At 49.4% G+C, this 19,149-nt stretch overlaps 8 protein-coding genes across 8 annotated transcripts; 4 read left to right on the forward strand and 4 right to left on the reverse strand.

Moving 5' to 3' along the window:
• Positions 1-3,516: 3,516 nt before the first annotated feature.
• CANTADRAFT_36212 (uncharacterized protein) lies at positions 3,517-3,960 on the forward strand (the record flags this gene model as incomplete). The annotated part of the gene is made up of 1 exon (XM_020208669.2): positions 3,517-3,960. A coding segment is annotated over one exon (444 nt), but the record flags the coding sequence as incomplete, so codon positions are not given.
• A 1,018-nt stretch (positions 3,961-4,978) lies between these two features.
• On the reverse strand, positions 4,979-5,659 carry CANTADRAFT_44997 (uncharacterized protein; the record flags this gene model as incomplete). Its single annotated transcript, XM_020209167.1, has 1 exon — positions 4,979-5,659. The coding sequence occupies one exon, from the start codon at positions 5,657-5,659 to the stop codon at positions 4,979-4,981; it is 681 nt and encodes a 226-aa protein (XP_020066930.1).
• Positions 5,660-9,443: 3,784 nt separating this feature from the next.
• Positions 9,444-9,788, forward strand: CANTADRAFT_46071 (uncharacterized protein; the record flags this gene model as incomplete). Its single annotated transcript, XM_020209289.1, has 1 exon — positions 9,444-9,788. One exon carries the CDS (start codon positions 9,444-9,446, stop codon positions 9,786-9,788), a length of 345 nt encoding a protein of 114 aa, XP_020066931.1.
• Positions 9,789-9,873: 85 nt separating this feature from the next.
• On the reverse strand, positions 9,874-10,311 carry CANTADRAFT_123001 (uncharacterized protein). Its single transcript, XM_020206220.1, has 2 exons — positions 10,009-10,311; positions 9,874-9,962 (listed from the first exon to the last, which is right to left on the reverse strand). The coding sequence occupies exons 1-2, from the start codon at positions 10,218-10,220 to the stop codon at positions 9,959-9,961; spliced, it is 216 nt and encodes a 71-aa protein (XP_020066932.1). The 5' UTR covers positions 10,221-10,311; the 3' UTR covers positions 9,874-9,958.
• Positions 10,312-10,408: 97 nt separating this feature from the next.
• Positions 10,409-11,119, forward strand: CTR1 (high-affinity Cu transporter; the record flags this gene model as incomplete). Its single annotated transcript, XM_020208950.1, has 1 exon — positions 10,409-11,119. The coding sequence occupies one exon, from the start codon at positions 10,409-10,411 to the stop codon at positions 11,117-11,119; it is 711 nt and encodes a 236-aa protein (XP_020066933.1).
• A 913-nt stretch (positions 11,120-12,032) lies between these two features.
• On the reverse strand, positions 12,033-15,407 carry SEC8 (exocyst subunit; the record flags this gene model as incomplete). Its single annotated transcript, XM_020209107.1, has 2 exons — positions 12,033-13,967; positions 14,022-15,407. 2 exons carry the CDS (start codon positions 15,405-15,407, stop codon positions 12,033-12,035), a joined length of 3,321 nt encoding a protein of 1,106 aa, XP_020066934.1.
• A 1,047-nt stretch (positions 15,408-16,454) lies between these two features.
• On the forward strand, positions 16,455-17,786 carry CANTADRAFT_43871 (uncharacterized protein; the record flags this gene model as incomplete). The annotated part of the gene is made up of 1 exon (XM_020209022.1): positions 16,455-17,786. A coding segment is annotated over one exon (1,332 nt), but the record flags the coding sequence as incomplete, so codon positions are not given.
• Positions 17,787-17,955: 169 nt separating this feature from the next.
• On the reverse strand, positions 17,956-18,807 carry CANTADRAFT_44224 (uncharacterized protein; the record flags this gene model as incomplete). Its single annotated transcript, XM_020209071.1, has 1 exon — positions 17,956-18,807. One exon carries the CDS (start codon positions 18,805-18,807, stop codon positions 17,956-17,958), a length of 852 nt encoding a protein of 283 aa, XP_020066936.1.
• Between the last annotated feature and the right edge of the window lie 342 nt (positions 18,808-19,149).

The following is a 19,149-nucleotide window of genomic DNA, read 5'->3' on the forward strand; positions in this document are numbered from 1 at the left end:
CCCCCATTTTATGGTTACTATTGTAATAGACAATCTTGCTACCAATAGTGTAGTGATTGTGTTCAGTGACACGGCAAACGTCAAAACTTGAAATTCGCTTCCAATTATACTACAGCATATCTCCAAACCATGACACTTGAGCCTGCTGGTCTGAGCTATGATGCTAACATACATGGAGGTTACATCACTTATGTATAATTGAAATAGGCATGTACGATTCGGGCTTGAGTTTTACGGGGTTTCCGCTTTTCACATAAAAAATAGTCTGTTTCTGAGAATCAACAGCTATTAAATCCAAAGATACGAAAATCATCCCATTTCTTTATCAAACATGTACCTCGGTTACAATGATGGGGAAATGTTTGTTGCTCTTCAGTCTAAACGAAATATTTATTTATTGTGCTACGGGTTAACTAGGTTTCGCATTTGCGCCTTGACGCCTTAAAATACTACGCACGGAAACGCACAAAGTGCAGTAAGGGCCCGACAACAGGTACATGGCCAATAGTCCATGTTACCACAAAACTGAGCTTCTGGGACCACACTTCGAACAGTTTATCTCCGACTTATATGCACTACAGATGCTTGGCTATAGCACAAGATACCCATTTCGGTCACCCGCGCCATTTTAGAACCCACTACAAGGAGCAAAAACAGAGATATACCCATTTCATACTACCGCTATCCGCCAGCGATACCATATTCGTCATATCTATCTATCTTTTCTTATTCTTGGTCTAGAATTAGCTCTGGGCTTGCTGCATCGTAGAAGCCTCACTTTTGAATCACTCTTATCACGTTTAGTGCCGTCTAATAGATTTAGAGGGGTTGGGGGATCTGGATACCCCCATAGAACATTCTGAGCGGTCTGGCTTCTAGAGAAAAAGATGAGGTTTGCTTGTTTCATTGTCGTGTTTGGGGGAAATATGCAAGAATGGACTCCGATAATTTTTAGTTGCCTGGGGATCGAAATCGTATCTAAGAGGGACCGGTAACGGAATCCTGCTTTACCCGTTCTTCCGGAGGGGATAGTATTATTTGGTCATGACTGCAAAATTGGCGAGGAGTTGATATATGCACTCCCATGATCGCCTGAACCGGGGTAGCAATAAGCGAGACATGACCGTTACTAGAGAGCGCATCTACTTCACCCAACGGCTGAAACAGGATCCCCTTAGGGGCTAATTATGCCATTCGCCGTGAAAATGAAGTCATCTTCGTCTAGCCTGTGTGGCCTCGCCTAGCGAAGGTCAACTAAAGCAGAAGAACTCACTTGAAATAGCACAACGTTTTAGAAAGCCCGAATAGGAACAGTGAATTTCAGTTCCTGGATTCGAATCTGGGTCGAACGGTAGCCTATTATTTACAAGATGAGCCATAGATGCTCGTAGACCCTCTAAGACCTGTAGTGGTGGCTGGTAATACCAGTTTTGCAATTATCGCCACCGTTCAACCGATAAGCCCAAACAGCTCTATCCTTGGCGATACTATTTGCAATAGTACCTGGGCTAATTCTTGTAACCATGCATAGTCTGACTAGCGCATGTGGGTACTTTCGAATGCTGCCATGGAGTACATAATTAACTTGTATATATGACCTGCATATAATTCCTCTTATTGTTAATGTAGGGTTTTTTTCTTGACTGATTCGTTTATTCAGTTTGACTTGTTTAACAAATTACTAATTCTCACTAAATTGCTTAGAAATGCTGAGGGAGACAAATGTCGGTGCGCATCTCTGACAGCCACAAACAAAATGTCGCGCATTAATATTGGTGTGGTCTGTCTGAACCGACGCATGTTTGTGCAACCGTTACGAAATACTTCCCTCTGCCACGGAGGACCCTGGCTGTGTAGGCGGATATTTTTTGGTTACATGTGAATTTTACGTCTTGCTAAGAGGGCTCGTAGATGTATCGACAGGACCCGTGATGCGAAGTCATGAACTGAAGCTTGATCGAGGCGCATGGATAACTGGCCCTAATTGGTAGTGATCGGAGCGGATCGGATAAAATTTGAATTCGGCCGTATCGGGGAAATTGAAAAAAGATAGTCCCTGCGTACGGCACGGGGGGTACTCGTATCAGCTTCCATAGATACATGTGACTGATGTTCCCAGAAGCCAGGAATTAAGCTTTTTGATTTTGTTGCGGTTGGCCTGTCGTTAACTTTCCTTCAGGTTTCGTGTTCTTCAGTCACCACTATTTTGTGACAGAACTATAATTATATATGCACCCTGTTCGGAGCTCCTATTTATTATTTAGCGGCATGTATAATATTATTTTTTACCACAATTACTTTCTTTGCAATTTTTAATTTTGTTTTGAAAGGCTTTATAGCCCCTCTTATATTTGATGCCTAACTCTAAAGTGAGGACTTGCATGGTATTTTTTTTTTGATGCGTAGGAAATACCTTGGTAAAACTTCGATACTTTAACGCCTTAATTTTATGCAATATTTTTCAGGTGCAAACCCTCCCACTGTTTCACGTCTCTACAAAGATCATAGGCGCTTAGCAGACCTTAAACGGAGATCTTGGAGGAGTTCAGATATCCTGCTCAAAAGTTACTTAAATAATCACGATCTTGCCAGATCTTTTCTTAGGTGCTTTCTTCGTTCATAGTTTTTGCGGCATATATTGATAGGACTGATTCATTCTTTTAGATAGCCCATTCATCATAGACATTCTTAATGGAGTTACTCAATTATTCTGTACCAAATACAACTACATACCAACCCGAAGTTGATTCTTTAATGAAGCTAGTTACTCCTGTCAATAATAATAAACTACCTAATCATTCACAGAATTTAGCAAGAAGGGGCTATGAATTGAATTCTTTGACAAATAGTTCATTAATGCCAACCCCTCCTACTACACAACTGCAGCAACAGGCACCACTGCAATCACAATTGCAAAACCAATTATATCACTACAACTCAGACAATGAGCTGAGCCAAGGGAATGCTAGCACGGTTTCTGCCAACGAATATGACTACAAGGAATCGTACAGCTACGTGATGAACCCAGCTGGTGGTGCTCCACCAGCTGCCAGCGGGTCCTCCTCCAACCAAGTGGATCATTACTCACCCGTTAATGCCAACCTGAACCTTTCTTCGTACAGCCACCGTCCACCAAACCAACCTCCAATTCCAGGCACAGGTGCTAGTGCTGGGGAGTCGGGCTACCCACCAGCTCCCGCATCGGGCTCCTATTCCCAAGTGCACCAATCGCCATACGATCACACCCAACAACAATACTACCAGGGCCAGTTCAATTCGCAGCCACCACCAGGGGCCAATGTTGCGGCACCAGTGCCTCCAGCATTGCACGTTGATGAGTTCAAGCACCCCAAGGGACACTCTCTTCCTGACATCCGTCCTGGTTCCTACGATGACGAGCCCTCTAAGTACAGGGCGAACTCATGCCCAGTCAACCCTTACCAAAACCCATTGCATTCACAGCCATATCCACATGAAGGACAACTGTACCAGCACGGCCAACAAAACGTATTATCCATCCAAGTCCCCCAGGGCATAGATGTCAACCTGTACCCCGACATGACCACCCTCCTCAACTCCAATTCCAACTTGTTGCCCCCACCGGTGGAGAGCCAGTTTGTGGACCATAAGTCTTGTCAAATCTGTGGAAAGAGAATCACTAGAGACATGTCAAGACATATGAGAACCCACCAGAGCGAGGCTCGTTTCACCTGCAAATTCCCCAAGGGCCAGTGCCGCCACAAGCTGGGCAAGTTCAACCGTCCTTACGACTACAAGAAGCATTTATTGAACAGACACTTCAAGTTCGACGACCCATGTGTTAAAAGACTCCACAACCTCAGCGACAAGCTCTTTGACTGGGGCACCTGTCCTTGTGGGCTCCGGTTCATGGGCAAGGACTGGTTGGACAAGCACATTCTCACTGAGGATGCTTCCAAGAAATGTCCCATCATCGAGTAAGCTAGGGTGCTAATGAAGGCCCAGGGCCTGCAGCTGTGGATAATTTATAGAGCTTCTTGCGAGCATGTTTTAATGGTATATATGAATAATAGTTGATTGTACGTAAGAGAAGTGTAACTAATGGAGTAGAACGCTCAAGTAGTAATTAATCAACTGTAGTGATTATTGCTCAACTAAGCCATGCGTCTACAGGGATAGAATGGTTTGGCCACCGCAGTGATTATTACACTTCGATTCATACCTTCACAAGGCCAACCTGACCATTAGTCGAATACCCCAATACTCCCTCGGCTTTGGCATTTCGAGGTTAGGCTGCAGCGGGGCTTCTCCTTCAACAGACAAGCGAATATTATCCATTGCCATATATTTTCGTCTGTTGTTTCCAAGTAATTAATCGAATGGATTATTTTTTCCGGAGACGGGGATTACAGCCACGGGCGTTTCCGTGACTCAGGAGTAATGACAGACATGTGGACCACCCAGTAGTGACACCTACCCCAACTGTGATGAGTGTTCATTAAAATTCTCGCTTTGAGTGGGGTTGCGAAAATATAGTGGTACAATATTTTCTATATTTCTCCGGGTTTACGCCGGGCCAATGGTCGGCCACAGAGTTTAAACTACGGGATGTTGTTGGGTGATTATCGCAGGCCGGTAGGCAAGGCAAGAATGGCCGGATTCTAGAGTGCAGTGCATGATCTGGGCGAGACCACTGGTTAAGGTACTGGATCTGGGCGACGGAGAATACAGATGGTTCGATGTGGCAATGTTAGCCAAAAGAAAGTGGGTGGTGCACAGCAGAAATGTTAGCCATTAGATATTATCGAGGAGCTTGCAGTTGGCAGTGCATAAGCTATATACAAATTATCGTGGTGCTTGCATTTGGCAGACTTCGATTAGCTAAATACGTAGAAATTATCGTTGCTTCACGCAGTTGACAGACATGGATTAAACGAAAACTGTGGAATGGATTAACTAAATAGGCAGTAACTGCGTGGAACTCACGTATACGCATTGCCTACTTCAACTGACGCACCAACTTGGTGATGTCTCCTCCGTAAAGGTACTTCACCACAGGAGCGGACTTGTCAAAGTCCTCCTGAGCCGCATCGAAGCTGACTCTTGCCAAGTCGGCAGCATCCACGCCGTGGCCCACAAAGTCCAACGACGTGCCCTTGGTCCAGCTGCCCACTCTCACGGCAAGATCGTTCAAGAAGCCCTTGGGCACGTCTCTGTCGCCCAAAAGCACGCCTGGTCTCAAGATGATGGTTCTGGGGAATTTGAGCGCGATGATGTCGTCCTCCAACTTGCCCTTAGTAGCGGGGTAGAGGAAGGGCGAGCTTGTTTTTGCGCCGGCCGTGGAGATCAACACGAAAGTCTCCACTCCGAGGTCCTTGGCGGCTTTGGCAGCATCGTAGTTTATTCCGTAGTCGATCTTGCGGAAATTCTCAGCAGATCCGGCAGCGGCTCTGGTGGTACCGAATGCAGAGAAGAACACTTTGGTGCCTTGGGCCTGTTGGGAAATGACCTTGGGCCACAAAGAGGAATCCTCCTCCACGATGGCATTGACCTTGGGAGAGGCGATTTTTGGCTGGCGTCTGGTCAAGGTGGTGATGGCGGTGACGGCATCAACAGACTCGATGTATTTCAAGATTTGGTTGCCCACCAAGCCGGTGGATCCAAGTACGAAGTAACTCATGGCTGGGAGGCAAACATGATGCTCCGAAACATAAAATTGGTGTGGGAGTGCTGTGTGCAGGCATGCGGAGCTGTATGCAGATCCGGCCCATTGGGAGGGGATGGTAAGGGGCTATTTTGGGACGAGTGAGGACCCACTTAATAAGGTTTTCAGGTTTTGTGCAGCTAGCAGCAAAATTCCTGGGCCCAACATACAGGGTCTAGATGGAGACTACAGCCACGCGTTGACGAGGGGATGGGGAGCCAGATTCAGTGGGCTCGCTAGGGACTAATGCGGCGGCGAATTCGCACCCAGTGCCGTGAGGGCGGGCCCCATGCGGGAAGACATCGCCCACAAAACACTAGTGAGAGCGAGAGATGGATTTCCGCAATTCCAACTAAAACCATGTATTAAAACAAGGGCGGAAGAGTTCGAAGCAGATGCATCTGCCAAAAACTTGCTTCCACACTGCAGGGTGCATGGCCACTAGGGGAATGTTTTTCTTGGAAGCTTGGTGCCACCAGGGCAATCTGCAATGGAACTCGTTACTGGCCGCTTTGGGCCACTTACAGCTGACCGCAGTGTGCATCTGCATGAGGGTGCATGGAACCACATCACGCGCACCTCCAGCAGCAGAAGCAGTCAAAAAGTTCCCTTGGCCAAATAGCCGAAACAACTGCATCAAAGCTAACAATTCTTATGCACATTATTAGTCGAAACCGGGTGGCCCAGGGTCACGGTCCGGCCTGGCGGTGGTATCGCTCCTTCCATCACCACCGCCCAAGCCCGGGGCCGTTATATTTTCCCCCCGCCTCCATCTTGCCTTCTCGTAACTGATGAGGCACACCCTGAAATATGCAGTTCCTAGAACCCAGCCTGGTGCCACAAAGCCTTCTGTAGCAAATCTATTTGCTCGTTTGCATATTTTTATTTTACCCGGGCTGCATGCACAAAAATAGCCAATGCACTAGTTTGGCATGTCTGGTCTCAACTCTCGTGTGTGGGCATCGCAACAAATCCTGCGTTGTTGTGGTACGATTCCAAGCAGCCCCAAAAATAAGCGACAGCTTAGCCCCTTCGACATTAGTTCAAAGTACGAGAACAATGGTTTTTTCCAGCTTCTGGCCCATTTTGGCATCCCAGATGGTACGTCTGTGGTAGCGCCGGGATGCAACGCAGATTTGGATGCCAGTGCATATTTTCGCGCGGTTAAAGGTGCCTGGATAGCCCTCCAGCCTGATTTCAGGTGCCGATTCTGGAATGGCTCTGGCAATGTTTGTAACTCGGTAGCGGACGGCAACGACTTTTGAGATCTCGACCCAGATCTAGATCTCACCCTAGGAACCACGTACGTCGGTGCCCTCGATCACAGGCAATTTCGCCAGCACGCACCGCACCCATGCAACTACCGCTATTTCAGGTTGCGACGGCCTGGTGGGTGTTCCATGCACAAACCGGGCCTTCCTGGGAAGTGTCAGCGTGGCCCGGCCCGTGGCCCGCTACTGGCGTACGGACGGTGGAACACCCCTGGGACCAACTTCCAAGGCGTGACGCGGAGCCGCCCTCCAAACACCTATAAGAGACCCACCCTCCTGTTCCATGGTTAGTGTTCTAGTGTTCCATACAGCCAGGTTCGTATATTTGCCACACAATGTCACTCCTGACATCACTATTATTTTCGGTACTGGCATCGGCTGGGTCCACCGCCACGCACGCTGCAGTCATCCGTGGTAATGAAATAGCCTTGCCCCCACAGACTGGCGGTGCACCGACCCGCTCGCCCTGATCCGGTAACTTTTTTGCATACCCTGCCTAGGGTCCATGCGCACTGCACCGACACCTCCGAGGCCTCTGGCCGACACTGACGCCGCTGGTACCAGACAGTCACCGCCACCCCTGCCCCCCACCCGTGACCCCCCACCACCCGTTTTAGCAGCTTTTGCAATTGTCTACCTGGCGGTACTTTCTATGTTTCTTCTCCAGCCACCAGCCTCGGACCCTTCCTACCCCCCAGCCACCGCCGTTTTCCACTCGCCTGCTACCTACCAGCTCGTGCCACAAAACCGCCGGTTTTTTGCTTATCCAAACAGCTGCTGCCACCACCACAACTAACGAGACGATCCTACACCACCACCAACCGTTAGATGGCACAATGAACGACACCAACACGGGCAACAACAACGACTCCGACCGCCAGGAGTCGTCCTACCACCCAAACCAGCCGTTTCCCCCACTCCAGCCCCTACACAACGCCCAGTGGCCCCCCCAGCTCTCCGACAACGACGCTGTGGAGATCGACCAGTTTGCCACCGCATTGTACCAGCAGTATGGTGGTGCTAGCGAGAGCCGTCAGCATGGCGGTGACGCCTATGCTGGCTACGCCAGCTCCAGTGTCCACGACTTGGGGACCCCTTCCGCCAGCGCCTACGCCAGCTCCAACATCCACACCGCCTTGGGCACCCCCTCTGCCTCGGTCCACACCGGCTTAGGCACCCCTTCTGTCAGCGCCAGTGATGCTGACCTCGACTACTTCACTTACTCCAGCTTCCTGGTCCCGTCCAGCCGCATCGACCACCACTACCCGCCAGCACCAGCATTCCAGCCACCCCAGGAGTCGCTCCTCAAGCGCAGGCTCAGTCCCTCAGGCCACACGGCGCCGTTGACGCCTCCCATCGCCAAACCCAAGGCAAACAAGCACGTAGTCAAGCCTCAGCGCCCCAAAACCATACGGCAGAACTCATTCCCGCTCATCAACAAGCCCAAGCCGGCCCTGGCATCGGCCCACGAGCTGTCGTCGCTCCGCCAGTCCTACTACGAGTTCGACAGCACCGGCACAAAGCCCGAAATCTCCCATGAGCAGCCTGCTTCTGAGCTCCAGGCGCTCTTCCCACCGCCACCAAGCTTCAGAGACCCACCAGCACCTCCCAAGCCGGGTCCCCGGCCGCGAGGCCGTCCCAAGAAGCCCAAACACCCTGGCTTCTTCATCAAGCTCGACAATCTCAACCGCGATGTGTCAGCAAGCGGTGCGCCCTCCAACTCGAGCGTGGACTCGCTCTTTGCCCCCAAAACTACACACTTGGTGCCGTCGAAACAGTTCAGCGTGATTCCCCACTACAAAGACGCGGAAGAAGACCCCAACCGCCCCGACTTGCGCATTCTTGAACCCGACTTAGGCACCTACGACGATTCTGAGCTCCTGCGCTTCATCTCCACCCACTCCAACATGACCCCGTCTATGAAGCCACCCGGGACTAGCCAGAACGGTTACTTCGAGGAAACGGGCCTTTCGGGCGAATTCTTGTCGCCCCACATCAACTACAACGAGCAGGACTTCAACAACTTCAGCAAGACGTTCGAGGAGTATTTGGTGCACCCCAAACCGGAATCCCAGCCACCAAACAACCTCAAGGTGGACATCTCCAATCCCGATTTGGCTGGTTACAACTTCGACGTAAATCCCAACGAGCTTTTACCGTCACCACTGGTGCTATTCAAGCCCATTGGCATCGATGAGGTGGATACACAGCCCCAGGGCCCTGGAGCCAAACCTCCCGCCTTCTCAGACGCCCCTAACAATATCGGAGCTCGTGAAGATACCAGCGACAACGATCAGGACTTGCTCGACCCGGCACAGGCGTTGCAGCAAGGATACTCACCCGTATCCAGCTCATCATACGAAAACCACCCTCTCGAGAGGACCTCGTCTCACCAGAGCAACAACAGTGTATCGAGCCGAGAGACCACCACCGATGCTTCAGGAACAGACGGTGTCAAGCGCAAGAAGAAAAGAAACCCCAAGGGCGCCATGTGCCCCATCTGCAACAAGCACATCAGTCGAGATCTCACCCGCCATTTGCGGATCCACAACGAGGTAGGGCGCTTCCAGTGCGTTTATCCCCGCTACATGTGCAACCACAAGACCCAGCACTTCAACCGGCCGTACGACTACAAGAAACACTTGCTCCACATACACTTCAAGTTCGACGACCCCAAGGGCAAGTTGTCTCACACCTTGACCGACAAGCTCCCGTTGACGGGAACCTGCCTTGGCTGTGGGGCTCGGTTTGTTGGCAAGGACTGGTTGGACGATCATGTGTTGACCAACGACGCCTCCAAGCGGTGCCCGCATGTCTTGAGCAATTTGAACTGAGTTTGGACGATCATGCGTAGACCAACTAAGTGGTGTCGACATATCCTGAGCAATTTGAGCTGAGTTGGGCTTTCTGCTCGAAAAATACCCTTATCCGCTGCCCTCCTGGACTGTTGCCCCCGATATGCGCTTGATCTTAGTGCAGATTGCAGCCAATACTGTCGCACTCACTACCTATCAAGCCACATCCTGCCTGCAAGACAGACACTGACCGCACTACCCACACCCAGCCATTTCATGTCGCCAGCACCATCCCAGCACCCCCCGGCACTCCCCAGCACTAACCACCCTTCGTGGTTGCACCCACCACCATCGTACCCCATCCGCGGCGGCCTTTCCATTCTGGTCGAATAATGTTCTCACCGCGGTCGTTGCTGCACCGATCGCCCTAAGACCCGCGAATAGTCGATTCTCATCAGATTTTGTCTGCATGGGGTAGGTTTATTTGCTCGCCAGAACGAGCAAATTACGGCAATATATAAACTGGGCAATGCCAATCTATTCACCCCTCAGCATCAATCTCCAGCCGCTCCCACTAGCACCACTACCTGCTAGCACCCACTTTACACTTGCCCAGACCCCCCACCACAACTAGTAAGAACTCACCCTCCACAATGAATATGGGCTCCATGGATATGGGCTCTATGGCCATGGCCACTGCCTCTTCCACGATGGATATGGGCGCACATCACACCTCCGGTATGTCCATGGCTACCTCCACTGGTATGGAAGGAATGCACATGGGCGGAATGGACGGTATGGACGGCATGCACATGTTCTTCACAACCGAGTTCAAGAACTACCCCGTGCTTTTCAGCAGCTTGACTGCATCCACCAAGGCCCAGGCGTTCGGGATCTTTGTGTTGTTCTTCTTCCTCGCATTTGTGGCCAGAGGCTTCGAGTTCCTTAGAATGTACTTGGAGCAGTTGGTGTGGAAGAACCCTGTCTACGTTGAGTGCCACCCTGGCGACGAGGCCAATGTCATTTCACCCAAGGAAACCGCCAACTGCTGTGGCGGTGACGACTCTGACGATAGCATCAAGAAACCAAACTCGGCTGTGTTCCGTGCGGACTCCTTCGAGCACGACAAGAGAGATGCCACCAACAACCTGTTGTCCATGGCTTCCAGAGTGTACAGAGACATCATCAGATTGGTGTTGTGTATCTTGCCCGACTTGTTTGGCTACTCCTTGATGTTGGTGGCCATGACCTACACCTTGGTCTACTTCTTTGCTGTGGTCATCGGCTCAGGTGTGGGAAGATTCTTCTTTGAGAGATTGAGTGACAAACTCAACATTAAGGCTTCCACTTCATTTGGAAGACATTGTTAATAGAATAATACAGGTGCCAGGTTGGTGATGAAGTGTAGTCAGCAGTAATTGTATGGACAGATTATTTTTCAGATCTTTCTTCGACGTTGTAAATACTGGCATCATAGAGGATCATAAATCTAAACGTTTTGCTTAAGACCACAAATTTTAAAAGCATTTGGACCAATTCGATGTAAAGCCTACATTTGCAAAGAAATTATTTTCCAGCTAAGAGTGGACAACTCATGAAGGATCTGAACGAACTGCCTCTGCACTACTTGAATTTAGAGATAAAGTCTTCAACATTCGTAGCGATGGTAGCTTTAGTTGACAATAATCGGACATCTATGAGAGTATTAAATTCTTCAATAATATACTGAAAATTTGAAAATTGAATTAATAACATGATATAAATGGGTGACTTTGTTTAGAGCTGATGGACATTTGTACAAACCCAACCAACAATCCTTCCAGTATGTATCGCTCTAGCGGAGAGTTTTGCCTGTAACAATCACAACATTTGTGATGGCCCATGGTTCACAATACTATAAACTGCGCATACAACATTCTTCTCAGAGACCCATTTCAAACCAAAAAATGCAAATCAGATTTAACCCAACTGTTAGAAACAAACTCACCAGTACTACATCTACCCATTGAATTCATAATTCAAGTTCATTTCCTTGTTATAAACTACAGGAGATAGTTTTAAATAGACCTATTTCAGAATTTTGGATGGATCTAGCCATAGATGATAAAATTGAAGATAAAGTGTAGACCTTGAATGACTCATGACACAAATGACTTGCTAGAAATGGTATGTTTTGCATCCATTATGTCTTCAAGTAACCGATCCACCCCAACTTGTTAGAATAAAATATATTCTCATAAACACCTAAAGTGCTTTTCGCAGTTTTGTTTCAAAGTAGCTGTTCTAATCCATGCTGGCAAACACTTGGTCCACTTTCTTCAACAAGTCATTGTACTTGGTCTTGTTAAACTGGGTACCGTTCCCGTCAGCCAACTTCTCACTGTAGATCAACCGCACCATGTTCTTGTACTCGTCAGCACTGAACTGGTGGTCGTTGGCCTTGACAAAGTTAATAAAATTGAACTCGTTCAAGGTGAACAACTCGAAGTAAATCGACGATCTGCCAAAGTCTACCTCCTCGGGGTTCTTCAACAAGTTCCGCAACATTTGTTGCAAGGTGAATATATTCAACAAAACTCTCTTGATACCGTTCGCATTTACCTTTCTGATCAACTGAGACCCCTGGATCACCAACACATTGAGAAACTCGGGCAACCCTACGAAAATACTCTCTTTCTCGCCATCGCTCAAGTACTTGGTGAGCTTGTTGTCGATGGAAAACACTTCCTTGTTGAACAAACCAATGAATTGGTCCGAGTCTCCAGGCTCGGAGATGGGGGTCCAGTCGATCAGCTTAAACGACTTGCCGATGTAGTAGATGGCCTTGCACCTCAAGTCGTACCGCAAGGCAAGCAAGGTGTTATCTCTGATGGTGTGGAAATTCAGTACCACTGCGTTGAACTCGTTGAGTTTCTCCTTTGTCAACGCAAGGTAGAGATTATCCTGGTTGATGTCTTCGCCTCCAGTGGTGACGTTTATCAACGATCTGCCGTTCTCCAAGAACGACCAGTCGTACCTGAGCTTGTCAATCGCGGAGAGACTGAACGCCAGATCGCCTGAGGTGGCGGTGTAGTTGGACTCCTTCTTGATGAACGGCAACCAGGTCAATATCCACGAGGTGGTCAACAACAAGTAGCACACTTGGTTGAACGATTCGTTGTCCAAAAGGTCGTCTTTGTTGGTGTCAAAGACCGAGTCTTCTCTGCCCCCAAATACAAGCATTTCGAGCTCCTTCTGCACCAACAACTTGAGCTCGTCGCCGCTGGTTTGAGAACTGATGATCATGCCACTGATCTCAGTTAAAGATGGAACTCGTATCCACTTGCTGGTTCTCAGGATCGGCTTGTTGCTTGCTGGTGAATTGTAGTCCACTATTCTGCTATTTTCCTCTCCTCCTGACAACAATTCGTTGTAGAAGGACAAGTAGGAATCAGAGAACTGCTTCAAAAACCTCAACACAAGCACGCTGAACTCGTCTCTGTAGGTCAACGAGGTGTTGAATACGGAACAGACGTTGTAAAAGAGCCTCTTGAAGTCCAATGCATTCTGGTAGATCACCGTGAAGTTTGTGGAATTGGGGGTTATCCCTATTTCGCCGTTCGACTGGGACTTGTCCATGGAAATCAAGTCCAATTTGAGGCCACTGCCGATGCCCTTGGTGGAATCGCCTGTATGGCCGATAAACTCCTTGAATGATGCATCCAAGCTGTCTCGGACGTGGGCCAAGAAGGACAATTTCATGAAGTCCTCGAAAAATTGGATGGCCGTTCTATTGGCAGGTTTATTGGCTCCATCTCCAGCAAAGAGCTTTTGAGATCCAGCAACAAAAATCAAGAAGAATTCAAGGATGATTCTCATGTTGAACAAGTTTTTGGGCACTAGAACTTCCACCATGGCATTGAATCGCTCGTTCTTGATGTATGGAGAGTTGGAGTCCACAGCATCGGCTCCCTTGGTTTTCAACGAATCCGACAAGAGGAAGCCTGGGAACATATCTTGCAATATAATCTGTAGATCTTCAGGCCCCTTGGACGTTTTGTTATACGACACATCTTCGAACTGGAAGAGGTCTCTCTTCCGTAAAATGTCGTGGATTTTGCTGTTAGTGGAAATCATATCGGACGTTCCATTTATGATCATGCTGTCGTAGATATAGTTGGTCATCAACGATTGTAGCTCTTTCTTGATGGAGTTCCAGATGTCGTGGACGTCGTACGACTTCGAGCTGTCGCCATACACTCTGTTTCCGTCGCCGTTTGTCACTCCCGGCACCAAGTTCTGGCCACTCTCTATTCTGTGCACGATTTCACTGACGATCTTGTGTCTTTGCAAGACGGCCAAACTCTTGACAAAGATCGACCCGAACAAATCCTTGAGAATTAGCACCGAGTTGTCGCTGAAGTTCTTGGTGCCGATGAAGTCGAACGTGAAAGACCGGTCGAATGCCTGGTGCTTGTCGAGCTTGCCTATGGTTGCACCGTTTTTTTGCTTGACCTCCTCGATGGTGCGGTTGATGAGGCCGTGCAACTCCAGCTGGTTGTTGCCTGAGAGGATCTCGATCACCTGGTTGAGTCTGCTCAATTTGGACGCGGTGTGGAGAAGCATGTAGATGTAGTGGAACGATTCGGAGCTGAAGCTGGACGTGGACTCCAAGAGCACCGAGTAGTCCAACGCCGACGACGCATCGTGCTTGTCGTTGTCAGAGAGCGAGTAGAGCTTTTCCAGCGGGTTCGAAAAATGGGAGTGGAGCTTGGGCAATTGTGAGTTGACAAACGTCTGTACTGGCTTATGGAGTACCTCCACCACTTCAGGAATGTCCAAATTGGCCGAGTTGTAGATATACTGCTCCAAGTTGTACAGCTCGGCGATCAAGGTCTTGAACGACGCCAACTGGGGGTTGTTGGAGCGGAGCAAGGTGTCCCAGCTGTATAACTGGCTGGCAGGGTCGTTGAGGGCAGTGGAGCCCTTGAGGTAGATCTCGTTCTGGAGCTCGTCGATGATCAAGTCGAACAAGGTGTTGGACTGGATCTCGAGGTAGTTCTGGAGGGCGTTCATGGCTGGCAATGTCCACAAGTTGTACTGTTCTGCCAATTTGTATCCGTGGGAAATCACGTCGTAGACCTCGTGGATCTTCTTGTCGCCCACGAGCTGATCAATGCGCGTGGGTATGTCCATCATCTCGTTGATGGCGTCCAAGATCTCGATCATGTCGGCGTATCTGGCTGATGTTTGGCTTAACTCTCCCAAAATGTCTGAACGGTCATGGATATCTTTGGTGGTGCTTTCCAACATGTGCTTGATGGCGATGGAGTCCTGCTGTGACTCCGTCAATGTGGAGAGCAACAAGTGGTACGACCCCACGCTGTTGTTGAAGAGCTCGTGGTGGTCGTTGACGACGTTTCTGAGCGCAGACTCTGTGGACTGTTTGACTTGCTCGAACTCGCTGAGCCGGTGGGCCAACCCTACGGAAGTGTCGTCCAAGAATGCTACTGCGAGCTCGATGGGATTGGCGTCGTCCTGGAGGAGCTGGGGCCAGTCGTAGCGGAGACTGCTCTGGGCTTCTTTGAGCTCAAACATGGACTCGCTGGAGGACCCGTGGCCGTTGGAGGTGGCACGGGTGGAAATCCCGGCGTTGGAGCTTCGTCTCCTAGACATCATGCTGGCAAGGATGGATGGGCCTGTGCAATTGGGTGGTTTGTGGAGTTGATGATGGAATTGTTTGTCTCGATTTGGATTTCGATCTGGGTGGTGTCGCTATTTCGCGCGGGCCCCGCTAGCTTTACTGGGCGTTGTCTCGCTAGCCTTCTTTGGGTGTCGCTATTTCGCACGGGGCTTTCCCTCCCACCCATTACTCCGCGTAACAGCACCAATCGTCCTACTGGCCCATGGACGGCAAATCGACCTGAAATGGACGATTTGCACCTCCGATACCAGCTCCATCACCCAGCCAAGTTCCCAAACAAATGGCCATTTTTGTAAAGAGTTCTTCGAAGTTGAAATCTGTAGCTCACATCCTCGCTAGACTCGCCCTGCGCGAAATCCTCGCTACGCGGTATTACAGCCAAACCACATCACTCCAATCCACCACACCTCTTCTCTCCACTCCTCCACCAGCACTCCTGCCTGCCTGCCTGTCCAATGAGGGACAACCTTGTTATCGACATCTCCGACGATACCTTCACAGAACCAGAAATCATCGAACTGTAAGTACTTATCTTTTGGTTGCAAGAACTCACTAACAACAGATTGACCTCCGAGATCAACGATGGCCCAGAAGCCCCCAAACCACGCCACGAGCTTCCCACGCCTTCCTCGCCAACTGTGGCACCGATTCGGCCCACGTCCAACAGACAAAATACTCCCTCATCCCCCATCATCACCTACGAAGGGCCTGCCACCAACGATTTAGGCTGTTTCCCGAGCCTGTCACAGGTCATCGGGAACAGGCGACCTGGAGCCATTGTCATTTCCTCATCCCAGCAATCTGGTGGGCCAGCAGGTTCTCCTGAGCGTGACATCCCATGCACAATAGAACCATCCGTGGGCTCTCCAAAGCCCACTGCCAACACCTACAGGTCCCAGTTTGATAGTCTGTCCCCCGTCATACCCAGCTCATTCAAGCTCCCAGCATATTCCGAGCAGACGTCGCATGTACCTGCCCTGTCCCCCTTGAAGAAGCACTCACCTCGGGCGAGCTCCAAGGTTGATCCCATAGAGGACTCGTCCTTCACGTTTCTGCAACTGCAACCATCCAACAAGACGTCATTGATGGACATCGTAAAGTGGCTCTCCGACAGCGAGGACGATCTGTTTTCAAAGGACCCGGTAACACGTCTATCAAACCCAGCACTTCCCAGCGTGAAGGAAAAGTCTCCCCCGTCCCTTGTGTTAGAAACGAAGCCAGTACACAAGGAGCTCCCAGTTCTTGGAGAAGCACTCAAGGCTAATGATCCCGAGGAGCCAATAGTGGTCCCTGTGGTCAAAGCACCAAATGCCATACAACAGAGAAAGGAGCACAAGAATCAGCAGCTGCAAAACAAGAAACAGCCTTCAAAACTCGTGAATCCATTTCTGAACTATGAATATACCGCAAAAGAGCTTAAAGAAGCTAATAAAATCACTAGAAAGAAAGAAGAGCTCTTGGGGGAGATGGTAATTCACATTCCAAGATCAATATGTCTAGAAAATGAATTCATTGACCAAAGTTTCGAGCATTCCGCTGTCGAGTTTTACAACTGTGATGTGCCTTTGATATACTGGACGCGTAAGGTGCGGGCATCCTACGACTCTTCCAGGGATATATTTGTTCCCTGTGCTCCAATGGAAGTACAAGAAAAGACGTTGGTGCTTCATTTCAAGGCACAAGACTTCATTTCCAGAATACGAAGTGGTACAATCAAATCCCAAGTGCAAAAAGCACTTTCAATGGCCAGATTGAGACAGCCTATTCTCAAATACTCAGTCATAATTGTCATTGAAGGGTACGATCAGTACATCTTGAAGCTCAGAAATATGGAGAACAAGAGATACAAGGATGAAGTATTAAAGCGGTTGAATGAAAGCTCGCAATCGAAGAAAAGAAAGCTCGAAGATGATGATGAAGAAGATATTACGGCGAAGGAGGCGAACTACCTAATTAATCAATGCCAGCTCGATTTGGGCTTGAACGTTTTCCCAACTCGAGGAACGAAGGAGACGGTCGAATGGCTTCTTTCATTCACGTACACGATTGCGTACTCCATTTACGATAAATATGAGAGAAACAGTAGCTTGGCCAATTTGGGGACGGTGAAATCGGGAACCGATCCGAAGAGCACTTTCCTCCAGACCATACGCCAATTCAAAATGATGACAGAGCCGAAGGCAGATAAACTCTATGGGCTGTTCCAGAGTATCTATTCTATATATTTGGAGCTTGAGAAGAATGATACCCTTGGCAAAGATGGGTTTGGAAAGAACATCGTACCTCCCACTACAGATAGTGCTATGAGGAAGGCATTTTTGGGAGATGACCCCAATGAGGTCATTAACGAATAGGAAGCAAATGCTAAGAATTAACCTACTTTAGGCGTTTTATCTGATTTCAAAATACTAGGACAGCTTGGTGTTTCAAATACTTGTATTGCCTATTTACATGAGCTAAACCTGCTTCCGTCTACGCTGCATCAACCATGCCTTCTTGAATTACGATACATTACCCTATAAATTAATTGATCACCTTCTTGGCCGCGTGTAAGTCATCTGTGCTCAACTCCTCCATGTGCTCGACATTGGATAATCCCTGGGAGAAGGTGGCTATTTCAGAGGCTGAGAACTGGTACTTCAATTCGGCCAATTGGGAGATGATGTTCAATACCTTGTCGATACAGCCGGCGTGGCCGTCTTTTGCAAGCACCGAAGCCAAGAACTCTGTCATATGGGCCTTGCTGATGTGCTCCTCCTTCTTTGCGTCTATACCTGTGGATAAGATGGAAGAGATCAATGATAGTATTCTCAATTTGACCTTGTGATTGCTGTCTCTGGATAAGTTGATGATTTTCCACCCGTCCAACTCGTCGAACTTGAGGTAGCCGGCCTCATAGTTCCTGACGAACGATGCAATCGCGAAAAGGGCTTTCAAGAGAAGCTCCGAGGAGGTGGCAGGGTCCGAGGCGATGTCGATCAACGCCTGCAAGCCAGGATATTTGATGAATGCTTCTTGCGAGTTTGGGTTGTTCTGCACAGCAGTACCGATGATGGAGGCTGCGTACACCCGCAAGGACTCGGGCTTGGAGGCATCCAACTGGTCGATGATGGGCGACCACAACTTGATGTTTTCGATGTTGTTGGCGTTGTCCATGTTCTCAATGAGCATCTCGAAGTTGTCGAACGCGATCTCTTTGGCCTCCAACTCGCTGTCGGGGTTGACCACCACTGTTATGGCCTGTTTCATGAGGGTAGGCTCATCGGGACCTCCGAAGAGCTGCTGCAACATTTTGGGGTCGGGAGCCCCGAGTTTCTTCAACGTTTCCTGGTCGCCAGACTGCAGCGCTATAGACCATTGCAAGATTTTATCCATGGTGGGAGAATGTGGCGGATATGGGGAAGGATGGGCTGGTGGAGGATGGGAATATATATCCCACTGGTGGTGATTTCGAGAAGGTTCCACGACATCGCGACATTTTTGGGATGGCTCGCTGGGGGCTGCAGGTCTGGGAGTGCTAGCGACGTGAATCCTGGCCATTGCGAGCCGTTGGGGCCTCCACGACGCTACCCAGATCCCCAGAATCACCCACCCGGCTATCATTGGCTTCTCGGGGCCCCGGAGGGTCAGGAGACGTCTTCACGTGCTGTTTCCCGGGAACCACCCGGGTGAAAGGGTTTTCCGGGCGTGCGGTAAGTGGTGTGTTGTCGCTAGTGC

The sequence above is a fragment of the Suhomyces tanzawaensis genome, assembly GCF_001661415.1.
Source record: "Suhomyces tanzawaensis NRRL Y-17324 unplaced genomic scaffold CANTAscaffold_1, whole genome shotgun sequence".
Classification (NCBI taxonomy): domain Eukaryota; kingdom Fungi; phylum Ascomycota; class Pichiomycetes; order Serinales; family Debaryomycetaceae; genus Suhomyces; species Suhomyces tanzawaensis.